We start from the raw sequence: 16536 nt of genomic DNA on the forward strand, positions 1-16536 counted from the left end.
ATGTTTTTTATTTAATGTAACTCTGCTTTCTAGGTTATTCATCTCTAAGAGTAATTAAGTCAGCCACTGTAAAACTGCTTCATTATAAAGTTAAGTTTCCTTGACAAGGAGCCTCGCAAATTAACCGACAGGCTTTTCACGGAACAAAAATCATCAGCGATTGTAGTAGAGGAAAATACTTTAAAACCTTCATTTCAGAAGGAAATTTGTCATATTGAAACACTTTAAAAAGTGTCTCTTAAAAATGTTTCCGAACTATGCTTCCAAGCATTTTTAACAGCATAAAACTCTTTCTTTGATGCTATTTCGCTGACATAATTTTTGTCTTGAAGAAATACATAATGACAGCCTACTCAGTCATGCTAGGAACTGTCATTGTATTTAACTCTCTAAATTGTTCCTGTCCTTTGTAGCAATCTTCTCTCACAATAAACCTTGGGTGCTTGAAGGGCAGAGACTAGGTTACCTCCTCCTCATCTTTGTTATCTACCAGTGCGCAGTGACCCCTTAAATCTAGTGCTTAAGACTCACTACTTGCTAACATTGGTTTCGTTACATAAACTCACTGGCCTGTTTTTCAACCGTCAGACTGGTGCTGTTAGTCCCTGTGTCACGGGATTGCTGTCAAGGGTTCAACGAGATAATCTATAAACAGCTCTTAGAATGAACGCTCAACGTGGGATCATTGCTGTAATCCCTCAACGTGTGCTACTGAATGAGAGGCCGAGTGACTGAATGAATGTATGAATGAAGGAACAGGCCAGTAACCGGCGGCTCCCGAGGTTGGAGCCGGCTAAATTACCCCTTCAAAACGCTAAACAAAAAGCCACTCTGTGGACATCAAACCCCACGCCGGAGCCGGAAGCAAGAGTAGAGCCGCGGGCGGGGCCAGAATAGAGGAAGTCGCGCTCTCGGCCAATAGACATATCGCTTGGCAAACGAACATTTTCCCACACCTATCGTGAAAGCGCGAGAACACAGGGGGTTATCGCGAGGTTCCCTGCTCCTCTCCCGCTCCCTCTTCTCCAGCTCCCTGTAGCGCGGGTTCCGCTCCGCCCCCGGAGTCCCGCCCCCGACGCCCGGCGCTCCGCCCCGCCCCCGCCCGGCTCCCTGCCCCGCTCCGCCCGCCGTCACCCGCTTGCCTTCCAGCGCCGCTTGCGCTCCGGAGCGCTGGCTCTGCTGGCGCTAAGGTGAGTAGAGCTGTCCGCCTCGTCGGGTGGTTCAAGTGGCAGGGCTCTCTGACCTGGCCCCCGGGGGGGACGCCCCAGACTTGGTCCTGCCAAAGCGTCCGGGTCGCGGCGAGTGGGACAGCGGGGCCGTCCGGGCCTCGGGTGGCCACAGCTGCTGGGTCCTTCTCGCACTCTGCGGCCCGCGGCCCCTGGGACCTGAGAACCCTGATACCGGGTCCGTGAAATCCCTGCTGCTGGGCTCACTGCTTCCCAACTGTAACGATCTCAGTGGCTGGCCAACTCGGGCGAAACGGCTTGTGTTTTGCCTAAGATTCTGCCAGTGTTTATTACCACTGAGCTGAGAAAATAGCCTTTTACAAATGCTTTTAATATGTAGCTTATAGTTCTCTCATCTCCAGCGTTAGGAAATTGGAATGCGTATTCTACTAAATTGAGTACGGGCAAGTCAGTCTAAGGGACTCCTTTCTTTCAAAATATTCCTTAATATGTGTGGAATTTTGTTGAGAGGTTTTTGATTTTTTTGTTTTGTTTTTAATAAGATAGATTGGTGTTCACCTGTCAGGAAGCTCGTGTGTAGGTGCAGCTGTATACAGCTGATATTAAGTAATACTATTTGCCTTAACTACGTGTAAGAGGTAGTATAACTATACAAGAGGTAGTTTGCTTAACTAGGTTAAGATGTAGTAAAGTGAAATGGAGTAAGAAAATTACCTTGTTAAAGGCTGTGTATGACCCGTGAATGCATACTGCAAAACTATGAGCATTGTTGATGCTTTATTGTCATTATTGGCAGTTTTAGGATTTCATTTGTTTAGATTTTATCTCCCAAACAGCCTTTGTAGCAATTTTAACAGAGTTTAATGGTGTTTTTGAGGCAGCCAATCCTAGCTAGAACATTCAGAAGGAAAGCCGTCAGGTTACAGGGAATCTCTTACTGAATCTTGCCTCAGTGAGTGTGGTTTATGCATTGTAGGGCGGCGGTGCACAGGCTTTGCAGTCAGTTCACCTGCGATGGAACTATGGCATGTTACCCTCCGAGAAACTCAGTTTCCTCCTCTGCAAAACGGGCTACATATGTCTATTGCAATGCACGATTGTAAAGATTAGACATCCTTGTGGCATGTAGCAAGCTTATAGGCTCTATCCGTGGTGTTGACATAGGTGGATGGAAAATCAGCCTTGCAATGTTCTTCCACATGTCATCAGATATTAGAAGGCTTACTTTAAAATTTTATTTTAAGTTCCTGGATATATGTGCAGAGTATGCCGGTTTGTTACATAGGTAAACTTGTGCCTTGGTGATTTACTGCACCTATCAACCCATCACCTAGGTATTAGAAAGGGTTACTTTTAGTTATTGTGCTAGATGCAGGTATGCAAGCGTGAAGAAAACAACACAGTCCCTGCCCTCAGGATTTCTAAATAAGTTTCTGAAGAGTTTATTTGCAGGCTTTTTGGCTTTATTGACAATAAACAGGTGCAACGATAAATATTTAAGTGACAAATTGTGAGGAGTCCTACGAAGGAAAAACAAACAGCCAAGTTCCTCTGAAAGAACACCAGGGGAGTACTTTGGGATAGGGAAGTGGTTTTTTTTTTTTTTTTTAAGACCGAGTCTTTGTCGCCCAGGCTGGAGTGCAGTGGTGCGATCTCGGTTTACTGCAAGCTCTGCCTCCCGGCTTCAAGCGATTCTCCTGCCTCAGCCTCCCGAGTGGCTGGGATTACGGGCACCTGCCACCACACCCAGCTAATTTTTGTATTTTTAGTAGAGATGGGGTTTTGCCAAGTTGGCCAGTCTGTTCTCAAACTCCTCACCTCAGGTGATCCACCCTCCTCGGCCTCCCAGAGTGCTAGGATTACAGGTGTGAGCCACCGCGACTGGCCTCGGGAAGTGATTTTTATGTTGAAATCTGGAGAATGATGGGACATTGCTTTCTAGGCTAAGAGGAGAGCAGCAAGTGCTGTTAGGGGTTTGGTAGCTTTAAGGATTGGAAAAACCCAGAAGCTTGGTGAGAAGCCAAGCAGAGTTGCTGGAGAAGTGGGTGGGGGCAGATGGTGAGGCACCCTCAAGGCCTGGTATGGGTTTGATTTTCTGAATAAGAGGTTTCTGAAGGGTTTATTTAGTAAGATGTGTGCCGGAAAGAGTGAGATGTAATTGGATGTACATTTTTAAAGGCCCACTGCTGGGATTAATGAATTGGAAGTGACTAGAGTGGACACAGGGAGACCACTAATACAGTTGGCCAGGCAGGAAATGACAGTGGCTTGTGGTTTTGGCAGATGGAGAGATTTGGATGGATTTGAGATGTCTTTGGGAGATGGAAGCCACTAGCCTTGTGATAGATTGGAGGTGGTCAGAATATGAGAGGATGGAATCATTCATGATTTCCTGCTGGTGGATGGAGGGGTGGGTCATTTATTGAGATGGGAAAAACTATGGAGATTTGGATTGATGATGAAAATGGAAAGCTCTTTGAGTGTGTTAAGTTTGAGATGGTTGTAAGACATCTCAACTGCTAACAGTTTACTAGTTCAGTGAATAATTACCTAAAAAGTTTCATTTTCTTCACGGAATCATTGATGTTATTTGTAGTCTACTTCCCTTTGCTTTACAGATAGGAGAATTAAGATGTGGAAAGATATATCTTGTACAAAGTCACATAATATATCTCATAAAATAGGTGAGTAGGTGGAATAAATGTGGGAAAGTATTGGATCCTTATGTTGCTTTGGAAATAGTTAATATTTCATACTTTGCCTTTTTATATAAAATGGCAAGTGCTAGCTCATTAGCTAGGAGTTAGAATTTGGAAATAATAAAATATAACCAGAAAATTACAGAACTCTTGTTTATTGAAAGCTTATGTTGCTGCATTTTGTACTAATTTGGTATTAATTCCCAGTGAAAATCACTTTCCTTAAGAAAAAAAAAAAAATATTGAAAGGTACTTTCCAAGAGAGAGTTGGGAAAAAGTGCTGAGGAAAACAGTCAAATCTTTAAGCAAAGCTCAACTTCTTTGTAGTTGTTTCAGCATTTCCTTAGTATCCTGTGGAATCTTGTGAGTCAGTGTCTGTAAAGAACCCAAACTTTGAAATTCATTGGACCTGGCATCAAACCCTTGCTTTTATCCCTTGTGAACGGTTTTGACCTTGGACAAATTACTGAAGCCTTTAGTTTGTTTCTTTTTGTGTTAACTGATGGTGAAGTTTGTTTTAGCTCTGTGCCTAGTGGATAAAATGGCAAATGTTACTTGTGTTGTTGCCCTTGTCAATTTTGGAGCTAGAAGAGAATTTATAATAATCTGCCCTGGACTCAGGCCTGTAAACCAGTACATTAGTTGCTATCTCCTTTCTATATATTAGGCAACTGGAGACCCAGAGACATTGTAGTATTATAGAATAATACAAGATTCTTGTTTCCGAGTGCAGTATTTCTTCTTTCATTGAAATAATTTAAAATAATGAAACTGTGTGGCCCTGGATCTATTTATTTGATGCCTCTGATAATCCATAAAGCTAAAAACAAAGAGGAGAGGCACAGTGGCTCACACCTGTAATCCCAGCATTTGGGGAGGCTGAGGTGGGAGGATTGCTTGAACTCAGGAGTTTGAGACTAGCCTGGGCAACACAGTGAGACCCCCATCTCTAAAACAAATAAAACAATTTGCTGAGTGTGGTGGTGCTGCCTATGGTAACGGCTGCTTGGGAGGCTGAGGTGAGAGGATCACTTGAGCACAGAAGTTGAGGCTACAGTGAGCTATGATTGAGCCACTGCAGCCTAGCCTGGGCAACAGAGTGAGACCCTGTCTCTAGAAACAAAATAAGAAGAAAGAAAAGAATAAAGAGATAAAGAAAAAAATCAGAATATAGGACAATATTTACATACTAGGAAGTGAAGAAAATGAAGCTATTAATGCTCTAGATATAAATAATATATATTTTAATATTTTTGAAGTACCTTAAGCTAAATACAAAATGAGGTAGTTCATAAAAGAAATGGGGTTTGCTGCATTTGATTTTTAAGCTTCTCCTTTGGTTGCATGTTATGAAACTGGTCACTGTTTTTCTTAGACAAGGGTTCCTATCTCAAGTGCAAAAACTATTTTTTCCATTAGGACTATTTCTAATAAATAATAAATATTGTTTAATCAGAGTATTTTTATTAAATTGTTATTCATTTTAATCTCCTCCTAAATATGTGTGACAATTTTAGTTGTTATAAAATAAAATGTAGGATTGAATGTATTAATATAATTATCTTTTTCAGTGTCTTCAAGTAGCTCTGGGTGCTAAAAAATCTTATAATGAATACATTTTCTTGTTCTCTTTATAGAAATGGACCAATTTTGACAAGATATAGTACTGCAGTGTGCCTGATGGGATATATTCAGTCATGGCGTCCGAACTTTGTAAGACGATCTCTGTGGCAAGGCTGGAAAAGCACAAGAATTTGTTCTTAAATTATAGGAATCTGCACCATTTTCCATTGGAGTTACTGAAAGATGAGGGACTGCAGTACTTGGAGAGACTCTATATGAAAAGGAACTCCCTGACAACCTTGGTACAGTATTATATTACACTACCAAAAATTATTTATACATGTGGTCCTGATCAAGATACATTTACATACCCTAAGGCATTCAGACCAAGACTTATATCCCCTGTTGTTATATATACGGTTAATATAAATGCACACACAGGGGTTTCTCATTGGCTATGAATTTGTTATCCAAGTTCGTGCAGTTATGAGGTTGCAAGGGAAGTTGTGAAGGAAAGCAAAATATTCACTCATGTATGACTTATCAAATTAGTACCCATTCAAAAACCTGTCTTCATTGAGCATGTGCTTCTGTCCTGACTTGTAATTTGTTTGTATGTTAAGCTTCTCAGGTGATTCTTGGATATTACAGCATTCACTAGACCAGTTAAAAAGTAAACAAGAGAAAGACCAACAGTGCTTTTGAGATACAGGTATTAAAGGGAGAATGATTTGAAAATTAAAGCATTAAGAGAGGCACTAGGGAAGCTTAATGTAACTTTTGAGTGTTTTGAAAACAAAACCTTTATGATTGGCCTGTGAAAATCAAATGACTTTGAATTGGGCTAGCATACAATTTTTTGGAAAAAATTTTGCCACAAAGGCAACATTTAATTTGCTCTTTTTATGTTCTAAGAATAATCACATAGTTTTTATTATAATCTGAATTGTATTAAATATAAGATAAACTAAAAGTTTTTCAAAAGAATGTCCAAATCAAGCTTTTTATTCCCACTATTTATTGTAAAACTTGGACTCTGTATTAAATGGATTTACTTTGTATGGCCTTTTCTGGTTATCACTTAACCTTATTTGAATCTTGTACTTGAATTCTAGTTCTTACTCATTTTAGATGATTTATGAAATCTTACTACTTTGTGAATTCACCCATTCTTCATTCCCTTCGCTATATTGGACTTTGCTAAATATCTAGAAAGTGTATCTTATTGGCTTCATGTACATGGCATGTTTTCCTGGAAAAGTTTTATTTAATCTGTGTACAATGCCTATAGTGGGTAGAAAGCATTGTAAAATTAGTTTATCTTTGCTCTGTCTGGAAGTAAATAGATAAGTATGTTTTGTTCTTTTGTGATTAGCATATTGGCATATATGTTGAATGCCTACTTATATTTCTGAAATTAGATTTTTCAGTTTTTCCAACTTGGAAAATCTATATGCAGTTATAGGAATCCTTTTTTGCAAAGTCATCATCTCATGATATGAAACCATATTAGTATTTTTTTTAGCCCTTTAATGAGAAGTGGTATAAGAAATATTTTGACAAGGATTATAGCCTAGATTTTCCCATGTTTGCTCTTTATGTATAAAGAAAAATTTGTGAGTGGATTACTTATTAACTGTCTACCATAGCCCAATGGGGTAGACTTTGTTCAGAGAATTGACCTTTGCTTATAAAAGTTAAATTTGTGGGCGGACTATGCAGCTGGAGGTGTGACTATCAGCCCAGGAGTGAGAGGATGGAGGCAGCTCTTGCAATCGAAAGGGACTTGAGACTCACCAGCCGCACGCCATGAAGTCCCTGTGGGTGCTGGGCCTCTGCCGTGTCCTGCTGACCTTCGGGTCGGTCAGAGCTGATGATGAAGTTCATGTGGATGGTACAGTAGAAGAGGATCTGGGTAAAAGTAGAGAAGGTTCAAGGACAGATGATGAAGTAGTACAGAGAGAGGAAGAAGCTATTCAGTTGAATGAATTAAATGCATCATAAATAAGAGTCCGAAAAGTTTGCCTTCCAAGCTGAAGTTAACAGAATGATGAAACTTATCATCAATTTGTTGTATGAAAATAAAGAGATTTTCCTGAGAGAACTGATTCTGAGGCTTTAGATAAGATAAGGCTAATATCACTGACTGATGAAAATGCTCTTTCTGGAAATGAGAAACTAACAGTCAAAATTAAGTGCGATAAGGTGAAGAATCTGCTGCGTGTCACAGACACTGGTGTAGGAATGGCCAGAGAAGAGTTGGTTAAAAACTTTGGTACCATTGCCACATCTGGGACAAACAAGTTTTTAAACAAAATGACTGAAGCACAGGAAGATAGCCAGTCAACTTCCTGAATTGATTGGCCAGTTTGGCGTCGGTTTCTATTCCACCTTCCTTGTAGCAGATAAGGTTATTGTCACTTCAAAACACAACAATGATACCCAGGACATCTGGGAGTCCAACTCCAGTGAATATTCTGTAATTGCTGACTCAAGAGGAGACACTCTAGGATGGGGAACAACAATTACCCTTGTCTTAAAAGAAAAAGCATTTGATTACCTTGAATTGGGTACAATTAAAAATCTCGTCAAAAATATTCACAGTTCGTAAACCTTCCTATTTATGTATGGAGCAGCAAGACTGAAACTGTTGAGGAGCCCATGAAGGAAGAAGCAGCAGCAAAAGAAGAGAAAGAAGAATCTTATGAAGAAGCTGTAGTAGAGGAAGAAGAAGAAGAAGGAAGAAGAAGAAGGAGAAGAAGGAAGAAGATGGAAGAAGAAGGAAGAAGAAGGAGAAGAGGAGGAGAAAAGAAACCAAAGACTAAAAATGTTGAAAAAACTGTCTGTGAATGGGAACTTATGAATGATATCAAACCAATATGGCAGAGACCATCCAAAGAAGTAGAAGATGAATACAAAGCTTTCTGCAAATCATTTTCAAAGGGAAGTGATGACACTGTGGCTTATATTCACTTTACTGCTGAAGGGGAAGTTACCTTCAAATCAATTTCATTTGTACCCACATTTGTTCCACGTGGCCTATTTGACGAATATGGATTATTCAATTACGTTAAGCTCTATGTGCAATTACATTAAGCTCTATGTGCGCTGCGTATTCATCACAGATGACTTCCTTGATATGATGCCTAAGTACGTTAATTTTGTCAAGGGTGTAGTGGACTCAGATGGTCTCCCTTTGAATGTTTCGTGCAAGACTGTTCAGCAACATAAACTGCTTAAGGTGATTAGGAAGAAACTTGTCCGTAAAACTCTGCACATGATCAAGATTGCTGATGAGAAATATAATGATACTTTTTGGAAAGAATTTGGTACCAACATTAAGCTTGGCGTGATTGAAGACCATTTGAATCGAACACGTCTTGCGAAACTTCTTAGGTTCCAGTTTTCTCATCATCCAACTGACATTGCTAGCCTACACCAGTATGTGGAAAGAATGAAGGAAAAACAAGACAAAATCTACCTCATGGCTGATCCAGCAGAAAAGAGGCTGAATCTTCTCCATTTGTTTAGCGACTTCTGAAAAAGGGCTATGAAGTTATTTACCTCACAGAACCTGTAGATGAATACTACATTCAGGCCCTTCCCGAATTTGATGGGAAGAGGTTCCAGAATGTTGCCAAGGAACGAGTGAAGTTTGATGAAAGTGAGAAAACTAAGGAGAGTCATGAAGCAGTTGAGAAAGAATTTGAGCCTCTGCTCAATTGGATGAAAGATAAAGCCCTTAAGGACAAGATTGAAAAGGCTGTGGTATCTCAGTGCCTGACAGAATCTCCATGTGCTTTGGTGGCCAGCCAGTACGGGTGGTCTGGCAACATGGAGAGAATCATGAAAGCACAAGTGTACCAAACAGGCAAGGACATCTCTACAAATTACCATGCAAGTCAGAAGAAAACATTTGAAATTAATCCCAGACATCTGCTGATCAGAGACCTGCTTCAACGAATTAAGGAAGATGAAGATGATAAAACAGTTTTGGATCTTGCTGTGGTTTTGTTTGAAACAGTAATGTTCCAGTCAGGATATCTTTTACCAGACACTAAAGCATATGGACATAGAATAGAAAGAATGCCTCGCCTCAGTTTGAACATTGATCCTGATGCAAAGATGGAAGAACCCAAAGAAGAACCTGAGGAGACAACAGAAGACGCAGAGCAAGACGAAGACAAAGAAATGGATGTGGGAACAGATGAAGAAGAACAAGAAACAGCAAAGGAATCTACAGCTGAAAAAGATGAATTGTAAATTATACTCTCACTGTTTGGATCCTGTGTGGAGAGGGAATGTGAAATTTAAGTCATTTCTTTTGGGAGAGACTTGTTTTAGATGCACCCCACCAGTCCCCTTCTCCCTGCACTGTTAAATGTGGGATTATGGGTTACAGGAAGAAGTGGGTTTTTTAGTTGAATTTTTGTAACATACCTTATTTGTACTATTTAACTGACTATTCTTGATGTAAAATCTTGTCATGTGTATAAAAATAAAAAAGATTCCCCCCCCCCCCCCAAAAATTAAACTTTTGGCTTGTCAAAGTTTCTCCGGTTCAGTTTTTTATTTATGAAAGTAAGAATCTACTGTCCAGTAAATTGATGTTTATAATAGCTTATGGTAATACATTTTATTTGTCTGCAACCTTTTTAATCATCAAAGATTAAATTGTTATATATGTTTATAATGATGTATATATTTTACTTTAATTGTTTTCTCTTAGCTGGAATATTTGATTTATGTATATCAAAGAACTTTGTAAACTATAAAGTGCTGTACAGATATGAGGAGATGGTGGGAATAGTAGCAGTCATCCCAAAGCCTGCGCATTGCCTGATTGTATCAGATACATGACAGCTTACAGCGCAGTTTTTGAAAACAGGTAAAACATTACTTTTCCTAGAGTGCTTAAAACTAGTAGTGATTCTTAGGGCTTTTGGAATATTTGCTGATGTTAAAATACAGTTCCTAAAAGAGAGTAATATGTGCAGTTTTATTTACAACTGCAATACTGTCCAAAACTGGGGAAAACATTATTGAAAATGTATAGTATCTCGAATATATTATTGCTTAATCGGCCTTTTACTTACGGATTTTAAACAAGCTTGGGAATCTGTCAGTCACTTCCATGTTCATGTTGTTTTAGTGTTTCTTAACATTGTTTTTTTTGTTTCCTGTTAACATTTTTGCATGTGTGTTAAACGCCTTCTCTCAGCATTTTCCTCCTTTCCTCTCCCACCCCTCAGCATATTAGGCCTCTTGCTGAGAAGAGAAGTTGTTGCTAATACACAGCCTCTACACTTCTCCCTTTTGCCCCTCAGTTGCTCAGAGCCATGTAGTGGCTTGTATTTGTAGGATGATTGCATGGCAAAAGTCCAGAACTTGGTGAGTGCTCATATTTAGAACTAAAGCACAAGAAAAAGCCTTTTTGCACATTTAAAAGAATAAACTTTGCAATTACAAAACTGGTATATGCCCTTATGTCAAACAACATAGAGGAGTATCTGGAAAGCAATCCTTTCTTTTTCCAGTTTGTGAAGCAACCAACATTAATAGTTGGATTGTATCCTTCTGCTTTGGTTCATTCATGCTGCCATAACAAAACACCATAAAATCAGTGGCTTATAAACAAATTTATTTCTTACTGCTCTGGAGGTGGGGAAGTACAAGATCAGGGTGCTAGCAGATTCGGTGTCTGGTGAGGTCTCTCTTACTGGATTGTAGATGGTGCCTTCTTGCTGTGTTCTCACATGGTGGAAGGGGTCAAGGGTCTCTCCCCGACCTCTTTTAAAGGATACTAATTCCATTCATAAGGGCTCTGCTGTCATAATCTAATTGCCTCTCAAAGGTCCCACCTCTTTTTTTAATTTTTATTTTTATTTTTTATTTTTTTGAGATGGAGTTTCACTCTTGTTGCCCAGGCTGGAGTGCAACAGCTCTATCTCGGCTCACGGCAACCTCTGCCTCCCGGATTTAAGTGATTCTCCTGCCTCAGCCTCCCAAGTAGCTTGGATTACAGGCATGCACCACCACGCCCAGCTAATTTTGTAATTTTAGTAGAGATGGGGTTTCTCCATGTTGGTCAGGCTAGTCTTGAACTCCCGACCTCAGGTGATCCACCCACCTCGGCCTCCCAAAGTACTAGGATTGCAGGCATGAGCCACCATGCCCAGCTGGTCCCACCTTCTAACACCATCATCATCTTGGGGTTTAGAATTTTAATGTATGAATTTGGGGAAACACAAACATTCAGACTATACCACCTTCCACCTCCTTGCTTGTGTTTATGTAATTATATATATATTCTGTTTGTATTTTTCCTTTTTTAATAACAAAAATAAAATCATACATATTTCTCTGGAAGTCTCTTTTTTCATTTCATGATATTCTCATTCCACTAACCTCTAGGCCGGTAGATATATGTATATTCTTGTATGTACATGTATGTTTATATTTAGGATAGCCTAAAAAGTAGGATTGTTGGACTAAAGGGTAGACACGTTTTATATTTCAAAAGACTTTTGGCCAGTCATGGTGGCTCATGCCTGTAATCCTAGCACTTTGGGAGGCCAAGGCGGGCAGATCACTTGAAGCTAGGAGTTTGAGACCAGGCTGGCCAACATGGTGAAACCCCGTCTCTACCAAAAATATAAAAATTAGCTAGGCATGGTGGCACATGTCTGTAGTCCCAGCTACTTGGGAGGCTGAGGCAGGAGAATCACTTGAACCTGCAAGGTTGAGTTTGCAGTAAGCTGAGATTATGCCACTGCACTCCAGCCTGGGCAACAGAGTGAGACTCAGTCTCAAAAAAAACTTTTTTAAAGCAATATTTGATTATCATTTATTAGTATAACTGAGAAACCTTAAAACTTTTTGTTTTGTTTTGAGACAGGGTCTTGCTCTGTTGCCCAGGCTGGAGTACAGTATATACTCCTGGCTCACTGCAGCCCTGACCTCCTGAGCTCAAGTGAGCTTCCTGCCTCAGCTTCCTGAGTAGCTGGGACTAAAAGCACACACCACCACACCATACACAGCTAAGTTTTACAACTTTTTATAGAGATGGGGTCTTGCTGTGTTGCCCAGGCTGATCTTGAACTCCTGGGCTCAAGTGATCCTCCTGCCTTAGCCTCCCAAAGTGCTGAGATTACAGTGAGCCACTGTGCCTGGCCAGAACTTTCTTTTTAAACATAAGCTGGTTTATATTGAAATGTAGTTATATAGTTGATAGGTGAACAAGAAGTAGTTGTGGGGGCCGGGTGCAGTGGCTCATGCCTGTAATCCTAGCACTTTGGGATGCTGAGGCAGGCGGATCACTTGAGCTCAGGAGTTCAAGACCAGCCTGGGCAACATCACAAAATCCTCTCTCTATAAAAAATACAAAAAAAAAAAAAAAAAAATAGCTGGTTGTGGTGGTGAGTGCCTGTAGTCCCAGCTACTTGGGGGGTCTGAGATGGGAGGATCGCTTGAGCCCAGGACGTTGAAGCTGCCATGAGCCAACATCACGCCCCTCCACTTCAGCCTGGGTGACAAGGTGAGACCCTGTCTCAAAAAAAAAAAGTAGTTAAGAAACATGATTTTTCTTCCTATCTTCCTATGATTTACCTTAGAAAATGTTTTGAATACTTTTCCCATAATTATTTTAAATGCAATTCAGGAATTAAGTCAGATCTTTATGATCATTTTAAGATAAATAAGATATTAGGAGTAATATAGGGTCTGGGTTTGTCACATGATAGGTATTCATGTAGTGGTAGAATTAAATAAATGAATGTAAAGTAGAATTGCATAAAGACCATATTATAAGAGTTCCAGACTGAGAGCTTTCAAAAGCAGGAACTGTGTCTTGCATTCTGTACCTTCAGTGCCTGGCTTACTGCTTAACATGTGTAGTACACATAATTTCATTCTATGTAGCAGCATTGTAGAATATTTTAAAAATAAGATCCTATTTGTATGACACTGAAGACTGACTTTGACAGGCACTTAGGAGGAAGAGCATCATTCAATTAGTGTGTATTTCTTGAGTACTTACTGTGTACCCATCATTCTTCAAGACATTGACGATAGGTATATCATGGAATAGCTGCTGCTTCTCATGGAATTTTCATTTGTTGGCATTTCAAGTTTAAGGGAAGAAGATGAACTAAGACTCAGTGGCACCATGTTCGAGGGACAAGTCTACATACCTGTTTCGCTTGCCTTGAGCAGTGGTTTTATAGGTTCTATTGGAAGTAAAAGCTCAGGGCCACAAAGAAAATGAGCACTCAGAGAATTTCTCAGCAAGGCCAATTTTCTTCTGCGGAAGAGTGTGGCTCATAGGCCTAGCCACCATGAGAACACACAGAACAAAGGAGAACAACACAGATTCTGTCCTGTGTCTTTCCCCCATTGGCTGGGGTTGGACCACACAATCTAAACTAGTCCCGATTGGCTAAACATTTAAACTTTCTTAGACAAGGTAGGCACATGATAGAGGAGAGAGGGAGGGGAGGAAGGGGTCACCTACAGGTGACTAGAAAGCTAACCTATTTCCACATAAGGAAACAGGGCTGTGGCATGTCTAGGCATATTTAGACAGGTTAAAGCTCAGCAAAAGGGGGGAGTGGGGGCTGGAACTTGGAATAAATAACAGGGGAACTGGACAAACTGTTTGAAGAGGAACCTAGCTGTATCTAACAGTTCCACAGAACCTCAGGTTTACTGAGCAATGCTGAGGTGGGGACTGAGCAATAGTCTATCTCCACTTAAGCGGAAGCAGCTCTTCTTTTGTTTGAGTATTGATGTTCTCTATGGAAACCCCCACATAGATGGGATATGCAGAGAGGACCTCTAGTAAACAGATGGTAGATAGGTCTTGAAGTTTGGCTGTGATATGGGATGGGCATAGTGGGGGAGAATTTGACAACAAAGGAGATTTTTCTTCTCTTCTTCCCTTTTCTTTTCCCTTTCCTTTCACCCCTCTCTTCTGTTTTCTAAGAGGACAGAGCAAATGCTGACAGGAAGTTCCCATTAGACAGGAGTTGAACCTCTGGAAAAAGGGAATAATTAAAAGTCCAAGTTTCCTAAGAATGGGCTCCAGAGTACACATGGAAGGATTGACCTTGGGAATATATCCTTTCCTCCTTTGTAAAAGTAAAGAAAGGGAGGACAGGTGGAAAGACAGATGGACACTGAGGGAGAGAGAGGCAGTTGAGAGAGTTTTTGTCTGATGCTTTTACCAGGTCAGACCATCTGCTTGGGAATGAACATTTGGGGAGAGGGCAGGTTGGAAGACTCACATGGCAGTTTGGCTAGAGAAAGATAGAATTGTTGGGTGTTATTTACAAGCAGTTGGTGATTAAGCTTATGGTGGAATCTTCTGCTTGTTTAGGAAACTTTCTCTTGCTGTACTCAGCTGTCTGAGGTATGGAGAAGGAAGACTGTGACATTCATACAGATTTAGGTTTTTGCCAGGTGGGTGCAGTACAAGTACGGAGAGACTAAGGAGGTTTAGGATTTGGCCAAGAGAGTGATATAACATGAAATCTGAGCTGGATTGGAGGCAAATAAAGGAAGAGTGAATACGGAGAATGGAGGTGGGCCAAAGTACCCATTGATGTTGAAGAACTGCTGTATTGGGTAAGCCATCTGGGATATGGGACATTTTGGTGGCAGAAAAAGACTGTGGTCATGGAGAAGTTTCTGATGATGACACGGTCTGAGTGTGCCAGGTGGAGGGGGCTGAGGTAGGGCCTTACAACCTTCTCTGCATTGGTACCTGTGGTCTTTGTAAGAAGTAGAAGGAATATAGCTTGGAAGCAACCATCACCAGTCCTTTCTAAAATTCTGAAGTTCCTCAAGGGAGGAAATCAGTAGTGGGAGCATTTCAGGGCTGCAGTCCCAGGAAGTGGCTGTTTCATGGTTTGGTAGCACAACTCAGGACTGAGAGGTAAGAGATCGAAGTCCTATGGCTTAACCTCTTTGGACCTCAGTTCCTTTATTTACAATAAAAAGGGCCACAAGAGACTTTGAGGAAAGTATAAAATCTCAACCTGGAAGCAAAATCACTTAATGAATCTGTCAACTTCTTTTCTTAATGGGAACAGTTGGCCTTCCTGAGGAAATGAAAGAGTAACTTGCCCAAATACTGATAGAGCTCTTACTACTTGCTTATTTTATAAATATGAATGGACAAGAAAGAGGTATCTTTTTTTTTTTTTTTTTTTTTTTGAGACGGAGTCTCACTCTCGCCCAGGCTGGAATGCAGTGGCGCGATCTCGGCTCACTATAAGCTCCGCCTCCCAGGTTCATGCCATTCTCCTGCCTCAGCCTCCTGAGTAGCTGGGACTACAGGCGCCTGCCACCACGCCCGGCTAAGTTTTTTTTGTGTTTTTAGTACAGACGGGGTTTCACCATGTTAGCCAGGATGGTCTTGATCTCCTGACCTTGTGATCCGTCCGCCTCGGCCTCCCAAAATGCTGGGATTACAGGCATGAGCCACCGCGCCCAGCCAGAGCTATCCAAATTTTAATGAAAGAGAGAGTTTGGCTTATAGCTAAGCAACAGGAGTAGATGGATCCTGATTAAGCAGTTAATTTATGCAACAAGAGATAATTTAACTTAAAAATTATATTCCGCCAAGTGAAGGAAAGAGAGGTCTGTCAATCGTATTCCTGAATTGGGCTGGGAAATGAGGCACAGATGTTTTTTCTTTCCTATTAGCCCAAGAGAAAGACATTCCTGACTTTCTGCTTCAAATATGAACAGGCAAATGAAAAAAGAATACAGATAGCAAAAACACATAAAAAGATGCACAACTTGGCCGGGCGCGGTGACTCAAGCCTGTAATCCCAGCACTTTGGGAGGTCGAGACGGGCGGATCACGAGGTCAGGAGATCGAGACCATCCTGGCTAACACGGTGAAACCCCGTCTCTACTAAAAAAAATACAAAAAACTAGCTGGGCGTGGTGACGGGCGCCTGTAGTCCCAGCTACTCGGGAGGCTGAGACAGGAGAATGGCGTAAACCCGGGAGGCGGAGCTTGCAGTGAGCTGAGATCCGGCCACTGCACTCCAGCCTGGGCGACAGAGCGAGACTCTGTC

General features: G+C 41.0%; 2 protein-coding genes and 1 pseudogene across 8 annotated transcripts in view; 2 read left to right on the forward strand and 1 right to left on the reverse strand.

Annotated features, from left to right (window-relative positions):
* The window catches only part of TTC23 (tetratricopeptide repeat domain 23), a 116532-nt gene extending 115648 nt beyond the window's left edge, over positions 1-884 (reverse strand). For 2 of the 3 annotated variants that reach the window (XM_025392971.1, XM_025392973.1), the window contains exon 1: positions 803-884. The gene's annotated coding sequence lies outside the window, so the exon portion shown is untranslated. The remainder of the gene's footprint in view (positions 1-802) is intronic. The other variant, XM_025392972.1, reaches the window with a different exon arrangement.
* A 131-nt stretch (positions 885-1015) lies between these two features.
* Positions 1016-16536, forward strand: part of LRRC28 (leucine rich repeat containing 28) — a 135676-nt gene continuing 120155 nt past the window's right edge. For 3 of the 4 annotated variants that reach the window (XM_025391228.1, XM_025391230.1, XM_025391231.1), the window contains exons 1-2: positions 1016-1190; positions 5524-5751. In XM_025391228.1, coding sequence (XP_025247013.1) covers positions 5584-5751 — 168 coding nt within the window. In that variant the 5' untranslated portion in view covers positions 1016-1190; positions 5524-5583. The remainder of the gene's footprint in view (positions 1191-5523; positions 5752-16536) is intronic. The other variant, XM_025391229.1, reaches the window with a different exon arrangement.
* Positions 7174-9961, forward strand: LOC112628463 (annotated as a pseudogene). Its single transcript, XR_003120426.1, has one exon. The product of XR_003120426.1 is annotated as an endoplasmin-like (transcript).

The sequence above is a fragment of the Theropithecus gelada genome, chromosome 7b, assembly GCF_003255815.1.
Source record: "Theropithecus gelada isolate Dixy chromosome 7b, Tgel_1.0, whole genome shotgun sequence".
Taxonomy (NCBI): Eukaryota; Metazoa; Chordata; class Mammalia; order Primates; family Cercopithecidae; genus Theropithecus; species Theropithecus gelada.